Source organism: Anopheles bellator, chromosome 2 (genome assembly GCF_943735745.2).
Source record: "Anopheles bellator chromosome 2, idAnoBellAS_SP24_06.2, whole genome shotgun sequence".
NCBI lineage: Eukaryota > Metazoa > Arthropoda > Insecta > Diptera > Culicidae > Anopheles > Anopheles bellator.
This window is the reverse complement of record NC_071286.1, coordinates 65019684-65039746: the sequence shown is the minus strand read 5'-3', so window position 1 is coordinate 65039746 and position 20063 is coordinate 65019684. Positions and strand designations below refer to the sequence as shown.

Sequence of the window (20063 nt, the reverse complement as noted above, 5' to 3'; positions counted from 1 at the left end):
CTGGTAGGTTGTTCCATCGGTTTTTATTCTCCAGTTGCTCTAGTTTTAGTTCTCTTTGTTTTCTCGCTTCCTTTTTCTACTAACGCATCGCACGCATCCTTCGTACGCACACGCAGAAGGGGGTTTCTATTTGTTTTGTTTGCATTCAACTCAGTTGGGGGAGTCCTTGTGGTACACTCTCTCTTTGTCTATTGCTACCGTCTGTCTGTCTCCGTGTATTTCTGTGTCGCTTCATTTCTGAGCGCTATTTGTTCTGTGTTTCCTTCGCTCCTTCTCGCCCTCTGTTGCGCCTCGCCTTGTTTGTATATTCCATTTCGCGCGACATCAAATAAAAATCAACACATTCACGCAAATTTTCTTAAACACTAGAGAAAGGGAGGAAAGGATATTGGGGATTGAGGGGGTGCAATGGGACTCTCTTCTGGCGCGCCGTCTCTCCCTCTTGCCGGCTGGCCCTCCTCACACAGTTGCGTTTTGTTTCGCACGCAAGCACGCACACATCCGCGCACACGACGAACGCTACTACAAAATTTCCAAGAACTACGCTAAACACCGTTATTATCCTAAAGATGCTGTGCTTTACCGTCTAAAGTGCGCTGCTTGTTTCCGTTTAACAGAGTTTTCTCGTTTGTTTCAATCATCCGGCCCAGACACGCACGCAGCTACTTTCGGAGTAAGAGTAATATAGCTACAAATTGGATGAATTGTGGTTGATAAATCAAAAACATGGTGCATAGAAACAATCAAACTGACAGTTATATCAAATAAAGTCTCAGTAATGCTCAGTTAGAGAAGTGAAACTGTAGGGACTTTAATGCTCGCTGGTCTCTTCCCTATTCCTGTTATCATGAGTTGGCTCTCCAAGAGGTTTTCAACGGGCCTTCTCCAGAAAAAACCCAGCGTTTGTGGGCGGCCGTTTTATGCTGAAACCGAAAGTGGCCGAAACAATCCGATATTCGTGCCGTGCCGTACGGAGTAAGGTGTTCACAGTTCAATGTTTGTTAAATTTCGCAAACCCTTGCACTTTCCACAGTGAAAATGGGAGGAAAACTGTACGCTGCGATAGGAAATTTCTATCTTAAACTATAAACCTCTCCGTAGTAGAATCTATATCTAAAGACGTGAGGGAACAAAAAACGGGTCACTCAAATACGCAAATGAATCTGCCACACGCACTTAACTGTGGCCGAAATTGAAAAAGCAAAGGAAACGCAGGATATGAATGAAAAGTTCGTTGAAATTTGTAAATTTGCTCTTTGTACAAAGAGAATGTGGCACATCCTCGCCGATACAGTAGCCATTGGCTGCCTTTGCTTTTGCTTTGTAGAGCAAGATTTTGGAGCTACACATTCGCTCTCCCGTTCAACTAATGGGAGCTAGTATATTTGTTAAATTATCAAAACATTAATCCTGAGTGCCATATCATTCCGCGAAACGAAGGAAACAGGACATTGGAATTGACTACGCCGCAAAGTGACACACAAAAGTCACACGAGCGAATGACAATTTAAATCGCAGTATGCGGAAATTTACTTCTTCCTTTCCACAACTCCTTCGACTCAGCACTCAAGCCCTCACTAGGGGCATTTCGGTTCTTGCTGCTAATTCTGGTTTCGGCCTAAAACAGAGTTTCTCCGTTCGTCGTGCATCAAATGGACGATGGTAGAAGTTAAGTGGGATTTCCTAGTAGTAGCCTGGCAAACGTCTTTTTCTCTTCGTATGTTTTGCTTTCGCTCTCTCTTCGCGTCTCCTTTCTCTTGCAATCTTCCGTTTATGCTTTTATTCATTCCCCAGGTGCTTTTCGGTGCATTCTAATCAACGCTTCCACAAGCATCGCGCGCACATGTTCCTTTCACACGCACACATACACATGAACAAACACACACTCGAGCGCATCTCATTAACAGAACACAACACCCGCCCGGTTCCTCTCGACGAGAGAGGATGGGATTCGCAAAAGATCCTCGGTTCGCGGTGGATTTGCATTAGCAAAAAACGTAAAAAGAAAATTAAAACTACGCGTACTTTCTCTCTCTCGATTCTCCCTTCCACTCCATCCCATCTGCCTCTCACTGCTCCGCATGTCTCCGCTGCATCTCGCTGCCTATTCGTCTTGCATATCCTCCGGCATTTCGTGCGGATTTAGCATGCCGGGCACCGCCATCAGCATGCGGCGCTTTTCCTCCTGGATCTTTTTCAACTCCGTTTCGCGCTCCTCCAGGTACAAGTCGGAATCGTCTTCTCCGGTGACTTCCTGCAGAATGTGGACGAATGAGTGGCCAGAAAAGGCAAAGGGTGGTCAGCCAAGCCCCCCGTCACTTACCTTGATTTGGATGAGGAAGTCCCTTAAATGCTCCTTAAATGCGTGCACATCCTGATCGAGATTGAAGAGGCCGGTGGCGAAAATCTTGATCTGGTTGTCGGTCAGATGGCTGAAGGCGGACTTGAGCAGCGTCGCCACGTACTCCTGGATGTTTAGCACGTTGTCGTCCGAGGGCCCAAGCTTCACCGTGATGCGACCGGCCTCGACCAGCGAGAACATGTACGCGAGTATGGTCGCGTGATTCTGCAGGCTGGCCGTGTGCGACGTGTCCGTCACGACCGAGAAGATCTGCATCAGGATATCGGTGTAGTACGTCTGGTAGAAGCTTTGGGCTGCCTGTGGGTGCTGTTCTAGGTTTTGCAGCATCTACATCGGAGGAGGAATAATCTCGTGTGATTAGACTGTACTCGATTTACCGGTTGGCGGTTGGCCCGTATCATACCTGCATGAGAATGTTCAGACCCGTGTCGGCCACATTGCGCATCGTGTGCTTGAACGCCCACACGATCGAATCGAATACGAGCTTAAACTGTTCGGGCGGAATGCTAAGGAACGCTTTGAAGCAGTGCATGTTGACCGCCTGCAGCAGCTCGTAAAAGTTCGTACGGTGCTGGGGATAATCTTCGAAGTTTTTGTTGATCATCTCAAGCGTACAGTCGAACAGGGCGTCAAAGATCTTCGGTATTTCGGGGGTGATGACGGACTGTAGCCGGTTAACGATCGATGCCATCGTGCTCAGTACCAGCGGCTCCCGTGCGTTGGGAACCTTGGTACGCTAAGGGTACGAACACAACGAAGCAGCACAATTATTGGTTTGTTTCTGTTTCATGGACGCCAAATTCTGAGACCTACCTGGTAGTCGTATAGAACGGCTTCCAGCAACGGTGGAATGAAGTTGTCCATAACCATTTGCGAATCGTTCGACTTCCAGACCCACTCCGAGATGAGGGTGAGCGTTTCCTTCTTGACCACGTGCATCGCCTTGATCAGCGGCTGATTGTTGATCGCCAGTCCGTTCACCGAGATCGCTTGCGTGATGTTCTCCGACATAATTTTGTACACGTTCAGCATATCCAGGTAGATGCGCCCGAGCTGGGACACATACGAGTGGCCGAGCGCTTTGCAGGCACGCACGTTCGTCTTAAGTATGCTGCCAAGCTGCTTCACGGCTCCCATCTCCTTCAAGATGTCCACATTTTTGGTGGCTTGCGAAATGATATCGTCCCAAACCTGTGTGCACCGAGCCAGAAAAAAAATGCAGCGGCAAGTGAAAACACCACCTTCATTGTGGACCATCGCGGCTCTCGGTTGTACAGGGCGCACCCCACATACCTGATTCGGCAGCATCATATACTTTTCGATCAGAATATCTTGCTGCATCTGGTCCGCCTGGGCAGATATCATGTAACCGACGGCTTCATAGAACGTGTGCACCTTAGACGCGCATAGAGGGGAAAAAAGAACGATTTGAAAACGATTAACGAATCGTCGTGTCAGTGATAAGAGAAAACCCTTACCTGCTGAGGTTGTAGATCACATATGATGCTGCTCATCGTGGCCAAAATTTCCTCGATGAAGGTACAGGACTCGTTCGGCTGCAGTTGCACAAAATGCCGGCGGCACTTGAGTGCAATCTTGATGAACGTATCACAAGCCATGTCCTGCACGCCGTCGTGCGTTTCGTGCATAAACTCGAACAGCTTGTTTACGACCGTTTTGAGGAACTTCCAGTGGGCTCGCAAAAATCGCGGATATTGCCCGACCACGTACATGATGTTGGATGCAATGATTGCCTTGTTGTCCTTGCCTGCAGGTGCGTGGAAAGAAAACCGAACGTGGACGGCAAGGCACCCGATAAGTTTCCATTCTGGCATGACCTGCCACCATCATCTTACCTTTCTTGTGCTCACACAGTCCCAGCAGCTCCTTGATGACCGTTACCAGGAAGCGCTTCTCGTCGTCCTCGAAGAACGCACCGGAGATGGAACCGATGGCCCAGCAGAGCGTGTTCAGGTTCTTCCACGAGAACTCAGTTCCATTGACCTGGTTGTTCAGTTTGTCCGTCATGATGCGTTCGGTGTCGGCGTAGTCGAGATGCGTCAGGTAGACGAGCGTTTCGCGCATATTCTTGTACAGATTAATACTGTTCGTGTCCTTCATGAACTCGCGCACCACCTCGCCGTTCTCGTTCTCCACCACCAGTACCTCTTCCGGTTTGGCCATGCGCGAGATCATGATGTAGCGCACCTTGGACAGAATCTTGCAGTAGAAGGTGCGCCGTTGGCTCGATGTGTACGCCTCCTTGTACAGCTCACCGGTCAAACTGTTCCAGTACTCCAGGCAGATTTTGAAGATTTCTACGTCGTCCACCTCGGAGATCATCACGAGATACTCGAGCGCCTTCAGCACCACCTCCATCGTGTCGCGCTTCTCTACGAGTGTCGCGTGTACACGCAGGAAGGTGCAAAGGAACATGGCCAGGTTCTGCACGAAGCACTGCTCGTCGTCCGAGCCGTTCATGTATATTTGATTCATGTTTGTGTTGGGCGGTATCATGGTTTCGAACTGCTCCATCGTCTGCTTGAATAAGGCAATGAACACGTGGTCGTAGTTGGGCAGCTGGAGACCGGCAATCTCCGACAGACACTTGATCGTGATGTTGCGGAACATCGGTATCGTGAGGAACCGACAGACGAGCATGTCGATCAGCTTCGTCTCGAAGATGTAGCCGAGCGGGATCCAATTGAGAAACTTGAGCAGCGTCTCGAGTGTGGCCGAGATGAGCGGCGCGTTCAGCGAGTTCTCTAGCACAAACTGGCAGAGGGTGAAAACCTGCGCAAACTCCGAGCAGATCGTGTCCTTCAGGTGCTTCGCCTTCGTCTGCGTGATTTGGCCGGAGCAAAAGTCGAACACCTCTTCGCTCAGCAGCTTCAGGATGATCATGTTGTTCTGGCAGAGCGTTTCGTTCGTCTTCGACGCCCCGACGATGTCGCTGATGAACGTTTGCCAGTTGTTTGGCCACTCGCGCTTCAGAATCTGAACGAGAATGATGTTCAGCTTGTTCAGGTATACCTTGTTCGCTTCCATCACGGCCGGATCCTGAGACGTTTTGATGATCAACCCAACCACGTACTTCTTGATGCCCTCGCACTGGTTGCGGGGCAGAATTTTCCAGCGCGTCTTGATCACCTCCTCGAGGATCTGCAGAGCGTAGAATTTGGTCTGCTGGTTCTGCGAGTACTCCAGTATGCTATCGACGCGCGTCCACGCATCCGGATGCTCTTTCAGCGTTGTCAGCACCGTCTGTGCCAGGCGCAGCTGCTCACCGGTGCTGTTATACAGACAGCCCACAATGCTGTCCAGCAGACCGATATCGAGCTTCTTTGAAAAGTCCAACAGCTGGTTTGCCTCCTCGAGGCGTATCATCGGAAGTGCCATGATCCTTTCAACCTTAGGCCCTATCTATTCACAAGCGAGTGGGCTGACACACTCTCTCTCTCTCTCTGTGCTCCGTGGGCCCGGTGGTTGGATTTTAGTTTTTAAACAACGCTCGTACGAACCCCTGCACACCACGCACTCACACTTGGATAAGGTTCTGATGGTTCCTTTTCTTCACCTCTTTACTATCACGCAATGATAGCTCGTGGCTCTCAACAATAACCACGGCACACGGCGCTGGCACCCGTACAATTTGCAAACACGATGAAACTCGCACACATCGGAAACTATGCTTCCTCTTCCGCTTCACATTCACACATTCGCTGGCATACGATGTCTCCGAAATAGGAAACCCTGCGGAGATTTGTGTCGTTTTGGGGCGCGCATTGAGGACAACGTATCCGTTGGCGGGAACAGCAGCCGGAAAAGAAAGATATAAAGAAATATACGTTAAACATGATGGCCCATGTACGAAGCTCGGTTTTGTCGCTCTTTGCATTGATACGAGACATCCTTAAACATTCGCAAACTTCATTCATCTGAAAGCTTCATAAAAAAAAGCGCATACACGTCTGCTACATGCACATGTCAAGCCTTTCGTGGCATCGCACTCACACAATCAACGCTCGGTTACATCGATCCCATCTGGGGCCCCTGTCGTCCTTTCGGGAAGTGTGATGTTTATTCCACACCACCGTACGACGAGAATCAACCGAGGAATCGGGGAGGATCTGGCCGCAGTTGGTTGTTGGATCGTTGGTGGTGGTGATTCGCGAAGGGACTTTGGTGGGATGGAATGGAATTCGTGTTCAACTTGTACTAACAGACCTAGGCCGGGGTTGAGAGGGTTGACGAAGAAGCAGTAACTGATGCAGTTCTAGAGTTGAGGATCAACGGAGAAAAGACACAAAAACGGCGCTGATGAGTAAAAGAGCAATCAATTTGACCGTCACGTCAAGAAGGGGGGAGATACACGATCGGTTGATCTTATCAGGCAAATGTAGCAAGGATGCGAAGCAAGGATGAGACCATGTGGGTGGATTTGTTTTGCTACAAGGCAAGACATTCTAAACGATCCATGAAGCAATGTTTTCGATGTAGTTAAGAGAGTGGGTGGGTTCAAAAATTACCATGCGCTCAATCACGCGATTGACCAATCGCTCTTTTAAACCGAATGGCTCACGCACCCGCATTCGCTCTCAACGTATCGCTCTCGCTCTTGCGTCTCTCTTTCTCCCGGCAATCAGAATAGGTACGGGTGGGCTTCCGGATGTCAGTTTGTTTATTGTCTAACGTCGTTGATGATCCTTTGTGGCAAGCGAAGCAATTGGCTGGGAGGGTCGTTCATCAGCCGGTGCTGCTGTTTGGATGGATGCGACGTTCAAGATGTTTTCTTACGTTGTACATTACCCTAAAAGGACACACAATCTCTCTCCCTTTTCCGCTCACTCTCTCCCACACACTCACTCTCACTCCTTCACGCACACGCACGCACGCACAATCGCTCGCTATGGGGCGATCGGAGCACGATGTTGCTCCGAAAGACACTACAATCTTCGCTACCGATCATGCTATTCCTTAGCACGCCTCTATTGGGTGCTGGCGCGCAAACACTCAAGCCTCACGCACACACCCGCTACTCGTTTAGTCATCGAGGAGTGTTGCAACACACCAGTAAAGCACCGACGCTGAGCAAGGGGAGTCCATCAATCGGCACGTACACACACAAACACATACACACCCACGCACACCACGATCGCGGCACACGGCCCGAACGATGACGACACGACGCGACGCCAATCGGCGGCGGTCGCCAATCTTCCGCGAGGATGCTAACCGTGGACAATGTGCGAACACCGGCGGCCGACGACGTGTGGGTTCCGGCTCGCTGTTACTGGAGAGGAATGGTTCCCCAAAGCTTTGGATGCTCCACTTTCCAGTGGTTGCAGGCCGGCAAGCCGTGTGCTTTGGTGTTGCGACCAAAATCTGCTCGACCGATCTCCACTCACTCTCTTTACCAGATGTTTCGCTCTTCAGCCTCGAATAACGGAAAGGGCTCAACATTCACCAACCTGCAAAGAAAAAGGCACCGAATAGTGCACGTTAGCATTAACAATTGTAACACTGCCAAAACAAACTATTTAACAATACGCATGGAGGATCGCGCATGATCGCACGCTTCTCGTAAAGGTAAATTTACGGCTCTACCTCAAACGACTGGCCATAGGTAGGTTAGTAAAATCATTTCGAATAGTGCGGGAGCCGAACTCCCGAAATCTGGACCCACATTTCGTTACCGACGTCATCAGAAAAGAATAATAAACGGCGCGCACGGATACGGAAAGGTTGCAGCGAACTTGAAGGAGTAATGATGAAGTTCAAAACAACGGTTGGCTTCAAAAAGGGCTGGGTGCCCCATGGCAACGAGGCCATCTTGCACTACTACAACTTCCAAAAGCCCGGCAACGACCATAGCGCGTTACCAACTTTGAAGCAAAGTTACGTTGCCGTGAGACACCAACATAATATGTTAAACGGATGATGTCGGTGTCGATGGTCCATCAGCTCGAAAAAAGCGGACAAAATCAAAAGGAAGCGGTGTGGATGCACGCCGGTTTGCCATCTGGAGCATTCTCTTGCTTTGAACATCCAAGAAAAAGGGAAAGAAATGCAGCACAAAAAATTGGCAGCTACACGAAACGGAAACGACGTTGACTCACAAAGCACGGCTTCGGGGAAACGTTTAGGAGAAGATTTTAGCAGCATATTTTGGCGTTCCAGTACTGTATTATGGTTTACAATTCGTGAGAGTTTCGAAATTGTATACGATCTCTTCGTCTCGGTGAACGCGGTTTCATGGTTGATAAAACTATAGACTTTGTCGCAAATGTTTCTTATATTGACATTTCGAAACAAGTCATACTCAAAGGCTACTAGGATGTTTTCTCGTGGCAAAAACTGAGCATGGCCCATGGCGACGAGCTGATAACAATAATGAACATATCAAAAGCAACACCAAAAACCGTTTTGTGGCGGCAAGAGAGCAGAACCAGGCGAGCCAACGGTATGCTTTTCGTGATGCATACATATTCTGAGCAGGCAAGGGAGAGAGAAAATAGCATTTCTTTCTAGAATGAGGGCTCACACGGCTGTCCAGGTGGTCGTCGCAATGCTCGTACGAAGATGGAAATGAGGGAACCCGGCCATCGCACGAATCCTCATGCGCTACCCCGAAAAGTAGATCGACATCCGGGAGATTCCGACGCCGGTTGAGACCTCCACCAGTGAACGGAGAGACCGAGACGCAACGGACCCTGGAGAGGTAAATCTAACAGTACGGTGTCAACAGCAGGGGGACGATTCCGTTGAGTGCAGTAAACATACCTCATAAAGCGCAGAAATTGCGCGCTTCAGCATACGCGGATGCCTTCATCGTTACAAGACGCACGCACACGATGACTTACGTATGCATGTGTGCGAGCGAGCGTGCGAATCGCAACACAACACAGTGACGTCCGAGTTTCGCGTTCATTTTTTGCGCGTTTTTGTTATTGGCATTCATTACCGTCCAATTGTAATGTTAAAACAAGCCGGCATCCAATAGAAAACTGTGTATTCATCATCAATGACCAACGTTGGCTATAAAAATGACGACGACCGCATAAAACATAGTTCGCCTTGTAATAGGACCGCGTTTATCACAAATATCTTCTTCTTGTTACAACATATCTCAAGGTAGAAGAGTGTTGCACTGTCTATTGTACAATGAAAAAAATCCATAACTGATTCGTTCTTCTAGTGCTTCAATGGATACAGCATTCTAAAAGCGAACAGCTAGCAGGAAACACAAAAGTACTGCGATGATGACCCGTAAGACGAACCTCTCCCTCGCTGCCTCTCCCTTCATGCATGGTGCGATTTTCTTCATTTTCTTTCCTTCCAACCAACACATACACCGCGACACGCTCGCACTACAATTCGCTGCACACGCATAGCGACAGTTGCGGACAACAGTTTGCGCTGCTCTGTTTCACTCTTTCACATTCGTCCTGTCACTCTTCAGCTGCTCCCCTTGGCTCAGGACCTTTTGCATCGCGTATCCGCGTAGTACTTATACATTGCTTCCATTAAAAAAAAAACTATTCAATTTCACACACATCACAGCATACTTTTCGAGAAACAACAATTCGCCGATCAAGCAAACCTTTCAGGAGTCCTAGTGCCATTTGGTAAACGGTGTACAGTAAGCGTAGGAAAGGGGGATTATAGTGAAACCAAAGAAAGGAAAAGCCTAAACCGTGGACGATTAGTTTTTGCATCGTACCTCAACGCACCACTATGCACTTTTCAGCAATGCATCTAGCAAAAACAACATTAACAATTACGGGGTTCATTTCGTCAAGCATTCTAATTCGACCTGCCATTATAGTGACAGCCATTTTGGGAACGACACAACCCCGTGCGGCGGCCAGCGATGAGGACCGTTTGGTTTCGGGTAGTGAACAAAGATTGTATTTTACTGGACACCGTGGACTGGATCCCAACCTTGTGTTTTTTGCACCGCACACTACCCCTTCTCACTGCGCCCGAAAAACCGAACGAGGTTTCGGATAACAATGGCATCGATCGAAGAGATAGTTTTCGGTGTGCCGATAACTCCATGTCAGAAGTTCACCGTTCGTCTTTCGCGCATCGTCGTCGTGCCGTGAACCACACACATCAAGTGTGAACCTAACCTCCAATAATGGCACGACACAACCGCTGCGGGACGACGTAGAAACCGCAATTGCTACAGCGGGCAGCTGTAGCCTGCTTTAATCGCTCTGTATCACCGACAAAAGCAGCTACTCATGATGGGTGTCGGCAATTTCCGAATACGCTCGCAAAGATGAATTGTTTTCCAATGGAAGGACGCAATTACGACGCATTCAAGTAGCCATTGGCGCTGTACCGTTGGGGTGAAAGCGCAGATGGAAACATTTTCGATACTTTTCGTGATCTTTTCTCTCACTCTCTCTCTCTCGCTGCGCCAACCATCAGAGGCAACGTTTTCCAGACATACTTTTTCCTCCGATCAGGACACTCCACACATCCGTGCACACGAATCTATCGCACATGCACACACAAACACACGCGCACGCACACTGAAAACGCATCCGAGAACGGAGTAGGAACCTCTCGAGGCGTGATGGAAACTTTTTCGGATTCCACTTTAACCTTCCTTTCCCCCCATTAATGGAACGGATTCGCTTTCCCGTGAACACATTTTTTCGTGCACTGGGGCACAGGTTTCGCACGTTTGGAGTCGTTCCCAATGGTTTTTACCATCGGTAGCTTCCTCCTCCCGAGAGCAAGCTACGCACGGAGGTCACATTTTTTCGTCATCTTCCATCGTGCGGTAATCCCAGCGCTCTTTGCACTGTGTGGCGTTACCCTAAGGGGGGAAGCGCACATTTGCTGGTGGCTACTCGTTGCGGCGTCACCTAGCCATTGCGTTTAACACTTGCCGGGCTTGGCGTAGTGGCCGACGTGACGAAATATGCTACATTTAGAGGTGAATTTGATGAAATACCTTACGTTTTTTCAATTTCCGTGACCAAGTCAACAAGAACGCATTCACTCACACATCGCAGCACCCAGTTCGCAGTCACACTGTTGGAAACTTTCCTCGCTGCTCGCCGATCGACACACTGCACAGTGGGCCATTTGTATGCGCTGCGAGGATGCTTTGGTTTTAGCTGGAATCTACGTACTCAACGTTTTTGTTTTCATTGCACATGGTATGATTAAATTCAGTGTTTTCCTAAAGTAAATTCGGTTTGGTTATAGATAACTTATCTTGTTTGGGATAATGTAACCAAAATCCTCACTTTTTAAAGATGGATTATGACTTCCTCTTTCCCATAGTGTGCTGGCGGGCCGCATTTCGGCTGGCAGTTATGCTGTGGGTGTAACTGAAAAATGTTACAGACCGACACCGACTGCCAGCATGACTTCATGCTGTCATGATATTTGAAAATAGCCTCGGGAGAGACGTTACGAATAATGATACAGGAAAACATTACTTGAAGTCATAAATCAACAGATGTGTCTAAGCAGCAAAACAAAAACGGTTCCATTTCTTTGTCAATAAGCAGTAGAACTAGAGATATAGTAAACTATGAGTTTTATTGGCTTATTTGTTAATTCAACGTTCACTGCTGTTCAGCATCGACACAACATCGATGTGTGCAACAGCAATGGTGTGGCATCCCATCGTGATTTGGCTAGTAGCATTCATGTACAGTTTGGAACTAATTTCACCGCTTTTTTGGGGGTTATTACAGCAAGGAGCGTTTTCCTTACACACTATGCCTAAAGTTTAAGCAAAATAAAACTAACAATAGTTACCGTGTTGTGTAACAGCAACAGCCCCTCGGGGCGCCCAATTAGCCCGTCCTAAGTTCCGTACTGTTCCCCTCGCGGTAAATCGCTTAGTTCAAGTATAAAATGAACAAACTTAACGAATCACTGGTAGTGTCTCTTTAGTTACCAATCGGTCTCATTTAGCTAGTAAACTGGGGTTTTGTGTAACATCTCCTCGCCACTATGCCTAGTACAGCAGGCTTTTTGCTACCGTTTATGGGGTTTTCGGTCTTTTGGCTTCTCAAACACTGACCACCAGCAGCAGCTAGTAGCAGCATGGGAATTATTTCTCCATGTGAATTGCTGTTCGGCTTCACAAAGTTGCTCTCCTCTCCTTCCGCTCCTTTACTTCAAATAGCTCTTCACAGTCTCTTTACAATTCAACGTTTTGCACCCTTGCAAAGGGCCATATTATCGCCATAACGATCGTTTTTCAAAGCAAATAATTAACTATGATCACTTACATATATATAATATCGTTCACGTTAACCCTTTCCTCAATAGTGCTTAGCTTTAATATTCTCTCTACCGCGCCATGCAACTGGCCTACATACCTCTGCCTTACAACTAACAATGAACATATTTATTACACATTTACGTTACTTTGGTGGCTCTGTTCTTATTTTCTCCTTTGGTATTTTCGTTTTTCTTCAACTTTTGGATACAGCTTAGCTTTGGTTCGTCTGCATTTCGTTAGAAAACTTGGAAACACAACGTGAGCAAGCACAGTTTTGCTTTGTACACGAGTGTACCGAATTCATAAATCCCATCATTCGGATAACTACACATGGGACAACGTTTACTTAACCCAAAAGTGTTTCTGTAGAGGTCAACTTCACCCCTGTAGGACACTAGCAGTTTGTTTCAACATTGTGTACCATTTGTGGTAGTGATAAAATATCATAAGAAATAAATAGGCTGTCGCCTGAGCCAACGATGCTTTGTTAAAACTATATAATTTCCTATTTACTGCGAACAAGCATCCTCTTCCAAACGATCCAGAATTGTTGTTCGTAGCGCCTCGAAAGGTGTGCCACGTAACAAGAAGGTTGCGGGACTAGCAGTGTTCGATAGTTGTGCGTTTTTAATAGAATAGAAAAATGACTAAAAGCACACACAGGTTGGTTAGTGAAATATTTGATTCAACATTACTATAGGCCTATTGATTGGTTGTTTTCAGAAGAAAGTCTTTCTGTGTAAACATAAAGATCCCACACATCCCATACAAATAATGTATCCACCATTTCAACCGCTATTAAATATTCAGTATAATAAAATTGAATATAAAACATGCCAATGGTCATGTTAAAATAGATTCCTAAATTCCTTCACAAACACACCAACGGCGACAAGTTGAAGGATAAATAGAAAATCTGGCAAAACAAAGTTTCAAAACTAGCCATAAAATTGTAACGTAAAACTATTCCAGCTGCAGTTATGATAAACATGTTTAAGAATAAAAAAAAACTATTCAGTTCAATCATTATACGAGGATTTTTGACTTGCATCGTCTTCGCTCGAAGAGGGCTCTAATATCATGAAGCAAACCACTATCCGGTTAGTGGAGCGAATAAGGCAAAAGAGCTGGCCAGAACTCTTACCATACTTCGCCTTCGGTAGCTCAATCACTGACGGAGTTACTTTGCCGAGCGAGCGGTGTTACGGTCGAATTATGGCGCGTCTTGCGTGAACCCTCGCAATCCAGCTCCGAGGATGGCGTGGTTGAATTGCTTAGGGCGACCGTTTTGTTGAAATCGATCGTCGCATACCCGAGCGAAGCCTTTTTGGGGCTTTCCGGTGGTAGCAACCCGACACCGGTGCCCACCGTTCCACAGAGCACGGTTCCTCCACCTGTGCAGGCACCCCCAACGCCCCCGAGCAAGCCGGTGGGTCGTTCACAGTTTCCAGGACTAATTGCTGCGGGGAGCGTAACACCGGCCGTTGTCACATTGTTCAAGTTAATAGCGGTGTTGCTGTTGTTGTTGTTATTGTTGTTATTAGCGATACCATTTCCGTTGGAGACGTTGCCATTGAGAGATACACCGGGTACGGAACCGGTCGGTGAGAGGACACCGGACACGTTGGCCCTGTCGCTGATACTGTGCGACGAGGTTGACTGATCCAGATCGAGCACGATATAGTTTACCTTCCGGTTAACGGTGGTCGTCGGTGTACCCGGTTCCGAATGATCGGCAACTGGCAGCTCGACATTGCTGAAAATGTCGGGCTTCGAGCAGCGTCCCCGCAGCAGACACGCCTTCAGCTCCGCGGGTTCGAGGTTTTCGTAGAATCGATTTGGATCGGATGGAAAGCTTGTGCCGGCTGGTTGGGCGTTACTGTTATGTCGAGCATGAAACTGTGCGAAAATATTACCGGCACCGTTGCCACTCGCTACTACCATGCCACTAGCCATTCCGGCAGGACCGGTCGACGTTGGTGTGCGCACGTTCTGGTACTGACCCTCGTCGAACGAACCCGTACTGTGAGTGTGATTGTTGTTGTTGAAGTTCGAAATTGAAATCAGACTAGAGTTGCTTTTGCTGGTGAATGTCGCCGGTTTTTTCCCGTTTCCACCGGGAGCGCCGTCCAAGCAGGTGGTCGCACTAATATTTACATTCATGTACATCCGACTTGAATCCATCCCATCCGGCGTGGAAGGTGGAAGATCAGCACAGTCAGCCGGGATGGCCGTTGCCGATGCTGCAGCATTCGGATCGCCAAGCACGACATTGCCCGTCCCTAACGCAAGAGGGGCCAATTCTTGGGGTGGAACATCCATCGAGTTGCGTACCACAACCGCACCAGAACCCGGCAGACCCATTGCGGTCGCCGCTAAGAGAGGGGCGATCTGATGGTTGGCGTGGTGTACGTGATGATGGTGCATGGCAATGGCCGATGTGTCCTTCATCGGAAACTCCTGGTACAGGTTACTGACGCCCTGATGCACGCTACCGCTCGTGTGTGAAGTAGGCAAAGGGTTCAGCGTGGTCACTTCCAAAATGTTGGTCATGCTGTTCGGGGATCCAGGCGAGGTTATGTCGGGACTGATCGGTCCACTGCTGACCGAGCTAAGCCGAAGCCCCTGCTGGAACCGGGTCGTTATCGTTTGTGGTTGAATCGAGCCGGCCGTTGCACCGGTTCGGTTCGGGGTAGGTTCTAGGTAGTTTCCTTCCATCATAGCCAGCGTGTCCGTGCTACGGCTTTGGTTAGAGTTCGAGTGAATCGTACCGTTCGGACTGAGAGACTGGCTAGTGGCCATTCCGGTGCGATTCATCACGAACGTACACTGCATCTGTTGCCCCCCGGCTGATTGTCCCTGACCGCCACTGTTACGGGTCGCGGTATTATTCTGTGAGACACTGCGCGCCGCCACCGAAGGTCCATTGGAAGCCAGAGGAATCGGATAAGGATCGTTGGGGTTCGTATTTTCGTCGCTGTAGATGCGCCCTTGCACGGTGTAGAAGAGGGCTTCGGCTCGGCGGCATCGGAATGCGTAGATACCTTCGCCAGTGGCGCACCGTCGGCCCGCCTCGAAGCTGAACTGGTCCACGTTAAAGCCGTAACGTCGCAGACATTTAAGCGGCCACATCGTCGGTTCCTTACCCTTCCGGTAGAGGGTGAGTTCGGTTCGAGATACTTCCAACTGGCCGCTCCATCGTTCCGTGCCATCATCGTCCAAGTTGATAACATGGAAAATGTTAGAATGTGCATCGTTGATGTCTTTCTTAGAATTTATACAGCCCATGATGATGTCCCCGATGGTCGCTTTCACGTTTGCGCTGAACGGTACCGAACAAGTCTGGAATAGGACAAGGAGGGAGGAAAGATTGTATTGAAACTGGACCGATTGTGATACGAAACTACAAGAACGCACCGTTGGAGAGTCCAGCAAAAAAAAGAAAAGAAAAGTTGGCGCTGGGCTTAGTAGGCGCTGCCGGTCGTCCTCATGATGGTGTCAGTTGATGCCCGCGGTTGCACTTTATGGGCCGATGCCGGTTTTATGAAGTCTCGTTATCATTACTAGCCTGCTTTTCGATGAGCTTGGCGGGACACGCTACCGACGGCGTACGGATACAAAATTTCCTAACAAATTGCAATGAACAGCGACAGACACACACGCGCACGGGTGCTACTTTCCACGGACGACGGGAACCGCACTTTGGAAGACATTGTGGTTGTGTGGTTTTCTTCCCAACAATTCGCCTAGAAGTGATAGCTCGCAAACACTACAGTTAGGTGAATATAGACGCGAAAAAGAATGCGGGCACCAAACAAAGGTTTGCAAAAATGTGTGGGGCCACAACTTCTTTCCTTGTTGTTTCGCTTTGTATTTCAGTGCTATCTTTTGACGAGAATATTTTTTAGTACAGCTGCGCTTAGTACTAATTTTACTGGCTGGCAGCAGGCTGTCATTCGTCAGGAATAATGCGATTGTTGCTTGAATGGAAAAGGCTAGCGATAAATTTGTTGGCACATTTCTGATGGAGAGTGAAATCTCCGACCAACTGTTTTAATCTATAAGGAACAGATCGTAGCTAAAATCAAGAGACATATTTGTCTAGTTCTTTTTGTTGAGTTTTATGAATAAACATGGAGTAACATGCTAAAAAAGCACCTTCACACACCTCTGAAGCATCGAAGGGTTAAACGGTCATTTTGGATGGATCATTCCTCTACGTTGTACTAAATCGGAATGGGACGAAAACAAAGAAAGAGAGAGAACGAACGAATAAAACATTAGCAAAAGTGTGATGGGACTGGTTTTGGAAGATTTGTTTTGAAAGCGCGATAGGAAGTGAACAAAGTGTTGTAGGGAGCGAAGAGAAAAAGAAAAGAAACAACGAAAAAACTACAGTGTCACCGTCACCGAAAAAAAAACAAAAAACTAACAACAACTCTTCCGTTCCGGTGGAAAATCGATAGGTTGTTCGCAAGTATTTTTCCGTGTGTCGTTGCGGGTACTGGACGGTGATTACATGATACAAACTTGGTTCGATAACCACCAACCACCAGCCGAAAAGCGAAAACGAATGTAGAGCAAGCAATGGAGCGAGTGGAACTACTGAATGGCCCATCGGAAAAGCGCATCTCGCGGTCTCGGGTTCTCGAGGAGGATAGCGACGATCAGCACGATTCACAACCGTCGACGGATTCCGGGTCCGGTTCCGAGCAGGTTACAGCGACTCCGAGTGGTCACGGAATGTCCCAGCCCTTATTGCCCCAAGCCGGAAACGCTCGTCGTCAGGAAAAGTGCACCGATGGTGGGTTTATGGCCGAATCAGTGAACTCGACGCGTGATGATGACCAGAGCAACCAGACCATGGTGGAGAATGGCGAAGAAAAGCTTCTCAACGGCGCCTCTTCACCCGGAGCGAATGGGAAAAATGTGGCCCTGGTGCAACCCAACAACCACCGAAGGTCTGATGAACCGACGGAGTTGAGCTTCGAGAAGTGTAAGCCATCTGTCCCTACCCCAAGGTGTAACCTTCGAGTACCGACTGTTTACCATTTTTCTCATTATAGTTCCGGAAAATCATGAGGAAAAACTGAAACGAATAAAAATCGAAAACGCTCTCGATGACCCGAAGACGCCACCTGAGACATGGAAACAGTTCGCCAAGTCCGAGTATGGGCTTATTAACGGTAGGTGAAATGCCTCCCACCGGACGGGATTGGTGGCGTGAAGTTACAACAATGCGAATAGTTCCCGCGAGCCCAAGGTCGTGGACTGTAAAAGACGTGTTTGTGAAAGTTTTCGTTTCAACGAAGCGCTCGACAGTGACTTACGCGATGCATTTGCGCTTCGGTGAAGCGAAACGCAGGAGAAGCTCGATTTCAAATACATCTCAAATGCGCTGTTTTTCCACAAAGTAATGAAAGTGACGAGAAGGGGCGCGAACCGCCCTAGGGCATGCTAGCAAACTAGCATGCTAGCAATGGGTGGCAAACGAAATTAACAATCGGCTGACAATTAACAATCGATCGAAGGTGTACTTTATCTATTGACTTGAGCGAATCGTACCAATCGGGGCTATAGTAAAGGCCACAGATAAGCTGTCGCCTGACTAATATTTGATCAAAAGACTGTGTTATTTAGATTATGTGTTTTGGTTTATTTAATCGCTTTCTTTCTTTTTTGATCGCTTTCTTTGTAGATGACTTGCGGCGCAAGGTCTGGCCCCTTCTTGTCGGTGTTGATCCGCAACAGGTTGATCCAGCGCCTTCGCTGGAACAGTTGAACAACCACCCAGAGTACAACCAAGTGGTGTTGGACGTGAACCGATCGTTGAAGCGTTTCCCGCCGGGTATTCCGTACGAACAACGTGTCGCCCTCCAAGACCAACTTACCGTCCTGATTTTGCGTGTCATCATCAAGTACCCACATCTGAAGTATTACCAGGTGGGATCCGAAGCAAAGGGTGTTATACATGACTCAAAAGTAACATATAGATCCTGCTCTCCACAGGGATACCACGATGTAGCGATCACGTTTCTGCTGGTCGTGGGTGAAGAGGTTGCATTTCACGTGATGGAAATCCTATCCACCAACCATCTGGTCGAGTGCATGCAGGAAACAATGGAACCGACACAGCGAAGATTGATGTTCATATATCCGTTGATACGGCACGAGAATGCAGCTCTTTGCAGCTACCTGGAGAGGTAAAACAGTACCTGCCGCCTGCGGAATGTGCTTCAAATGGTTTCATCTTGTTCTCTGTTTCGATTCAGATCAACGGTAGGAACACTGTTTGCACTACCGTGGTACCTGACCTGGTTTGGCCACAGTCTAAACTCGTACCGGTCCGTGGTACGGCTCTATGACTACTTTCTGGCATCCGACTTTCTGTTGCCCATCTACGTTACCTCCGCGATTGTCATCTACAGGCAAAACGAGATTTTTCAGGAGGACTGTGACATGGCTTCGCTACACTGTCTGCTATCCCAGGTACGTTTGAGTGGAAATTTTTAAATCGTACGCAAACGAAATTCATACTGTTTTAATTTTCGACCTCCCAGCTACCTGAGGACCTTCCTTTCGAATATTTGCTGAAAAGTGCAGAAACTCTCTATCGCAAGTACCCTCCGCGGGTGATCGAAAAGGACGTCGAAACTATGATCGCTAATGAGTAAGAATCCCTCTTGAAACTCTCCATGGACGACCATCGAATGTGGAACTTATCTGAATTCTTCTTTTATGCCACAAACAGAAAGCAACAACGGCTCGCCGAAGAGCGGGAACGCGAGTACCGCCGGCTGTACGGTAAAAAGCCTCCGCCGCCGATTCCGGCATCTATCATTGGACGGTTTCTGCCCCACCTGCAGCTATCCCGTCGTTCGGTGTTCGTCACGACCGCGTTCTCCATTCTGGTCGGTTTCTGTGCTTACTACTACCGAGCACACTATATGCCGCTGGCGGCCATCAGATGAGTGGAGCTGTTCCGGCGGCTCCCGTCGTCGTTTGTTGTCAGCGCCCCTGCTAATCCACTGGCCGGGTTTGGCCGGTGGGCGGCTAATGCGAGCGGACCACAAGTGCAGTGAAGCCGGCGGACTTTGGTGTGGGTTGCACTCTACTCGAGGGATTTGTGATTATTCGTTGTTGGCCCCTACCACGTTCTCGCACGCTTTCCGCTATCACATGGGGGCCGCGCGCCATTGTACGTTCCAGTCATTGGGTTTTGTTTCGCTTTTGAACATCGATTTTCCATTCATCTCTCTCTTTGTATTTTGTGTACATACGTTCACTACAAAGTTGTTCTTTTAAAAGCTATCATTGCTGTTGGTGTATCACGTGAGGAAGAAATGTAAGCTTTTGGCTTCCGACACTTCAAATTATTAACTCGACTTTAGTTGCATGATAGTATTCATTTTTTGTTATCCATTTTTATCGACATACTTT

At 48.2% G+C, this 20063-nt stretch overlaps 3 protein-coding genes across 6 annotated transcripts; 1 reads left to right on the top strand and 2 right to left on the bottom strand.

Annotated features, from left to right (window-relative positions):
- Positions 1-9: 9 nt before the first annotated feature.
- Positions 10-11407, bottom strand: LOC131211780 (exportin-1). 4 transcript variants are annotated; one of them, XM_058205393.1, is made up of 9 exons: positions 11334-11407; positions 7599-7833; positions 4219-6115; positions 3841-4130; positions 3656-3757; positions 3176-3553; positions 2766-3098; positions 2324-2689; positions 10-2254 (listed from the first exon to the last, which is right to left on the bottom strand). In XM_058205393.1, exons 3-9 carry the CDS (start codon positions 5759-5761, stop codon positions 2105-2107), a joined length of 3162 nt encoding a protein of 1053 aa, XP_058061376.1. In that variant the 5' UTR covers positions 5762-6115; positions 7599-7833; positions 11334-11407; the 3' UTR covers positions 10-2104. The 4 variants fall into 4 exon arrangements, with proteins under 4 accessions (XP_058061376.1, XP_058061375.1, XP_058061378.1 ...); XM_058205392.1 differs by having other exon boundaries at positions 11339-11392; XM_058205395.1 differs by lacking the exon at positions 7599-7833 and having other exon boundaries at positions 11334-11392.
- Positions 11408-11939: 532 nt separating this feature from the next.
- On the bottom strand, positions 11940-16128 carry LOC131208943 (probable serine/threonine-protein kinase DDB_G0282963). The gene is made up of 2 exons (XM_058201889.1): positions 16041-16128; positions 11940-15965 (listed from the first exon to the last, which is right to left on the bottom strand). The coding sequence occupies exon 2, from the start codon at positions 15909-15911 to the stop codon at positions 13788-13790; it is 2124 nt and encodes a 707-aa protein (XP_058057872.1). The 5' UTR covers positions 15912-15965; positions 16041-16128; the 3' UTR covers positions 11940-13787.
- An 835-nt stretch (positions 16129-16963) lies between these two features.
- On the top strand, positions 16964-20048 carry LOC131209243 (TBC1 domain family member 20). Its single transcript, XM_058202259.1, has 7 exons — positions 16964-17619; positions 17690-17809; positions 18322-18566; positions 18633-18826; positions 18896-19112; positions 19184-19293; positions 19375-20048. The coding sequence occupies exons 1-7, from the start codon at positions 17211-17213 to the stop codon at positions 19592-19594; spliced, it is 1515 nt and encodes a 504-aa protein (XP_058058242.1). The 5' UTR covers positions 16964-17210; the 3' UTR covers positions 19595-20048.
- Positions 20049-20063: the final 15 nt, after the last annotated feature.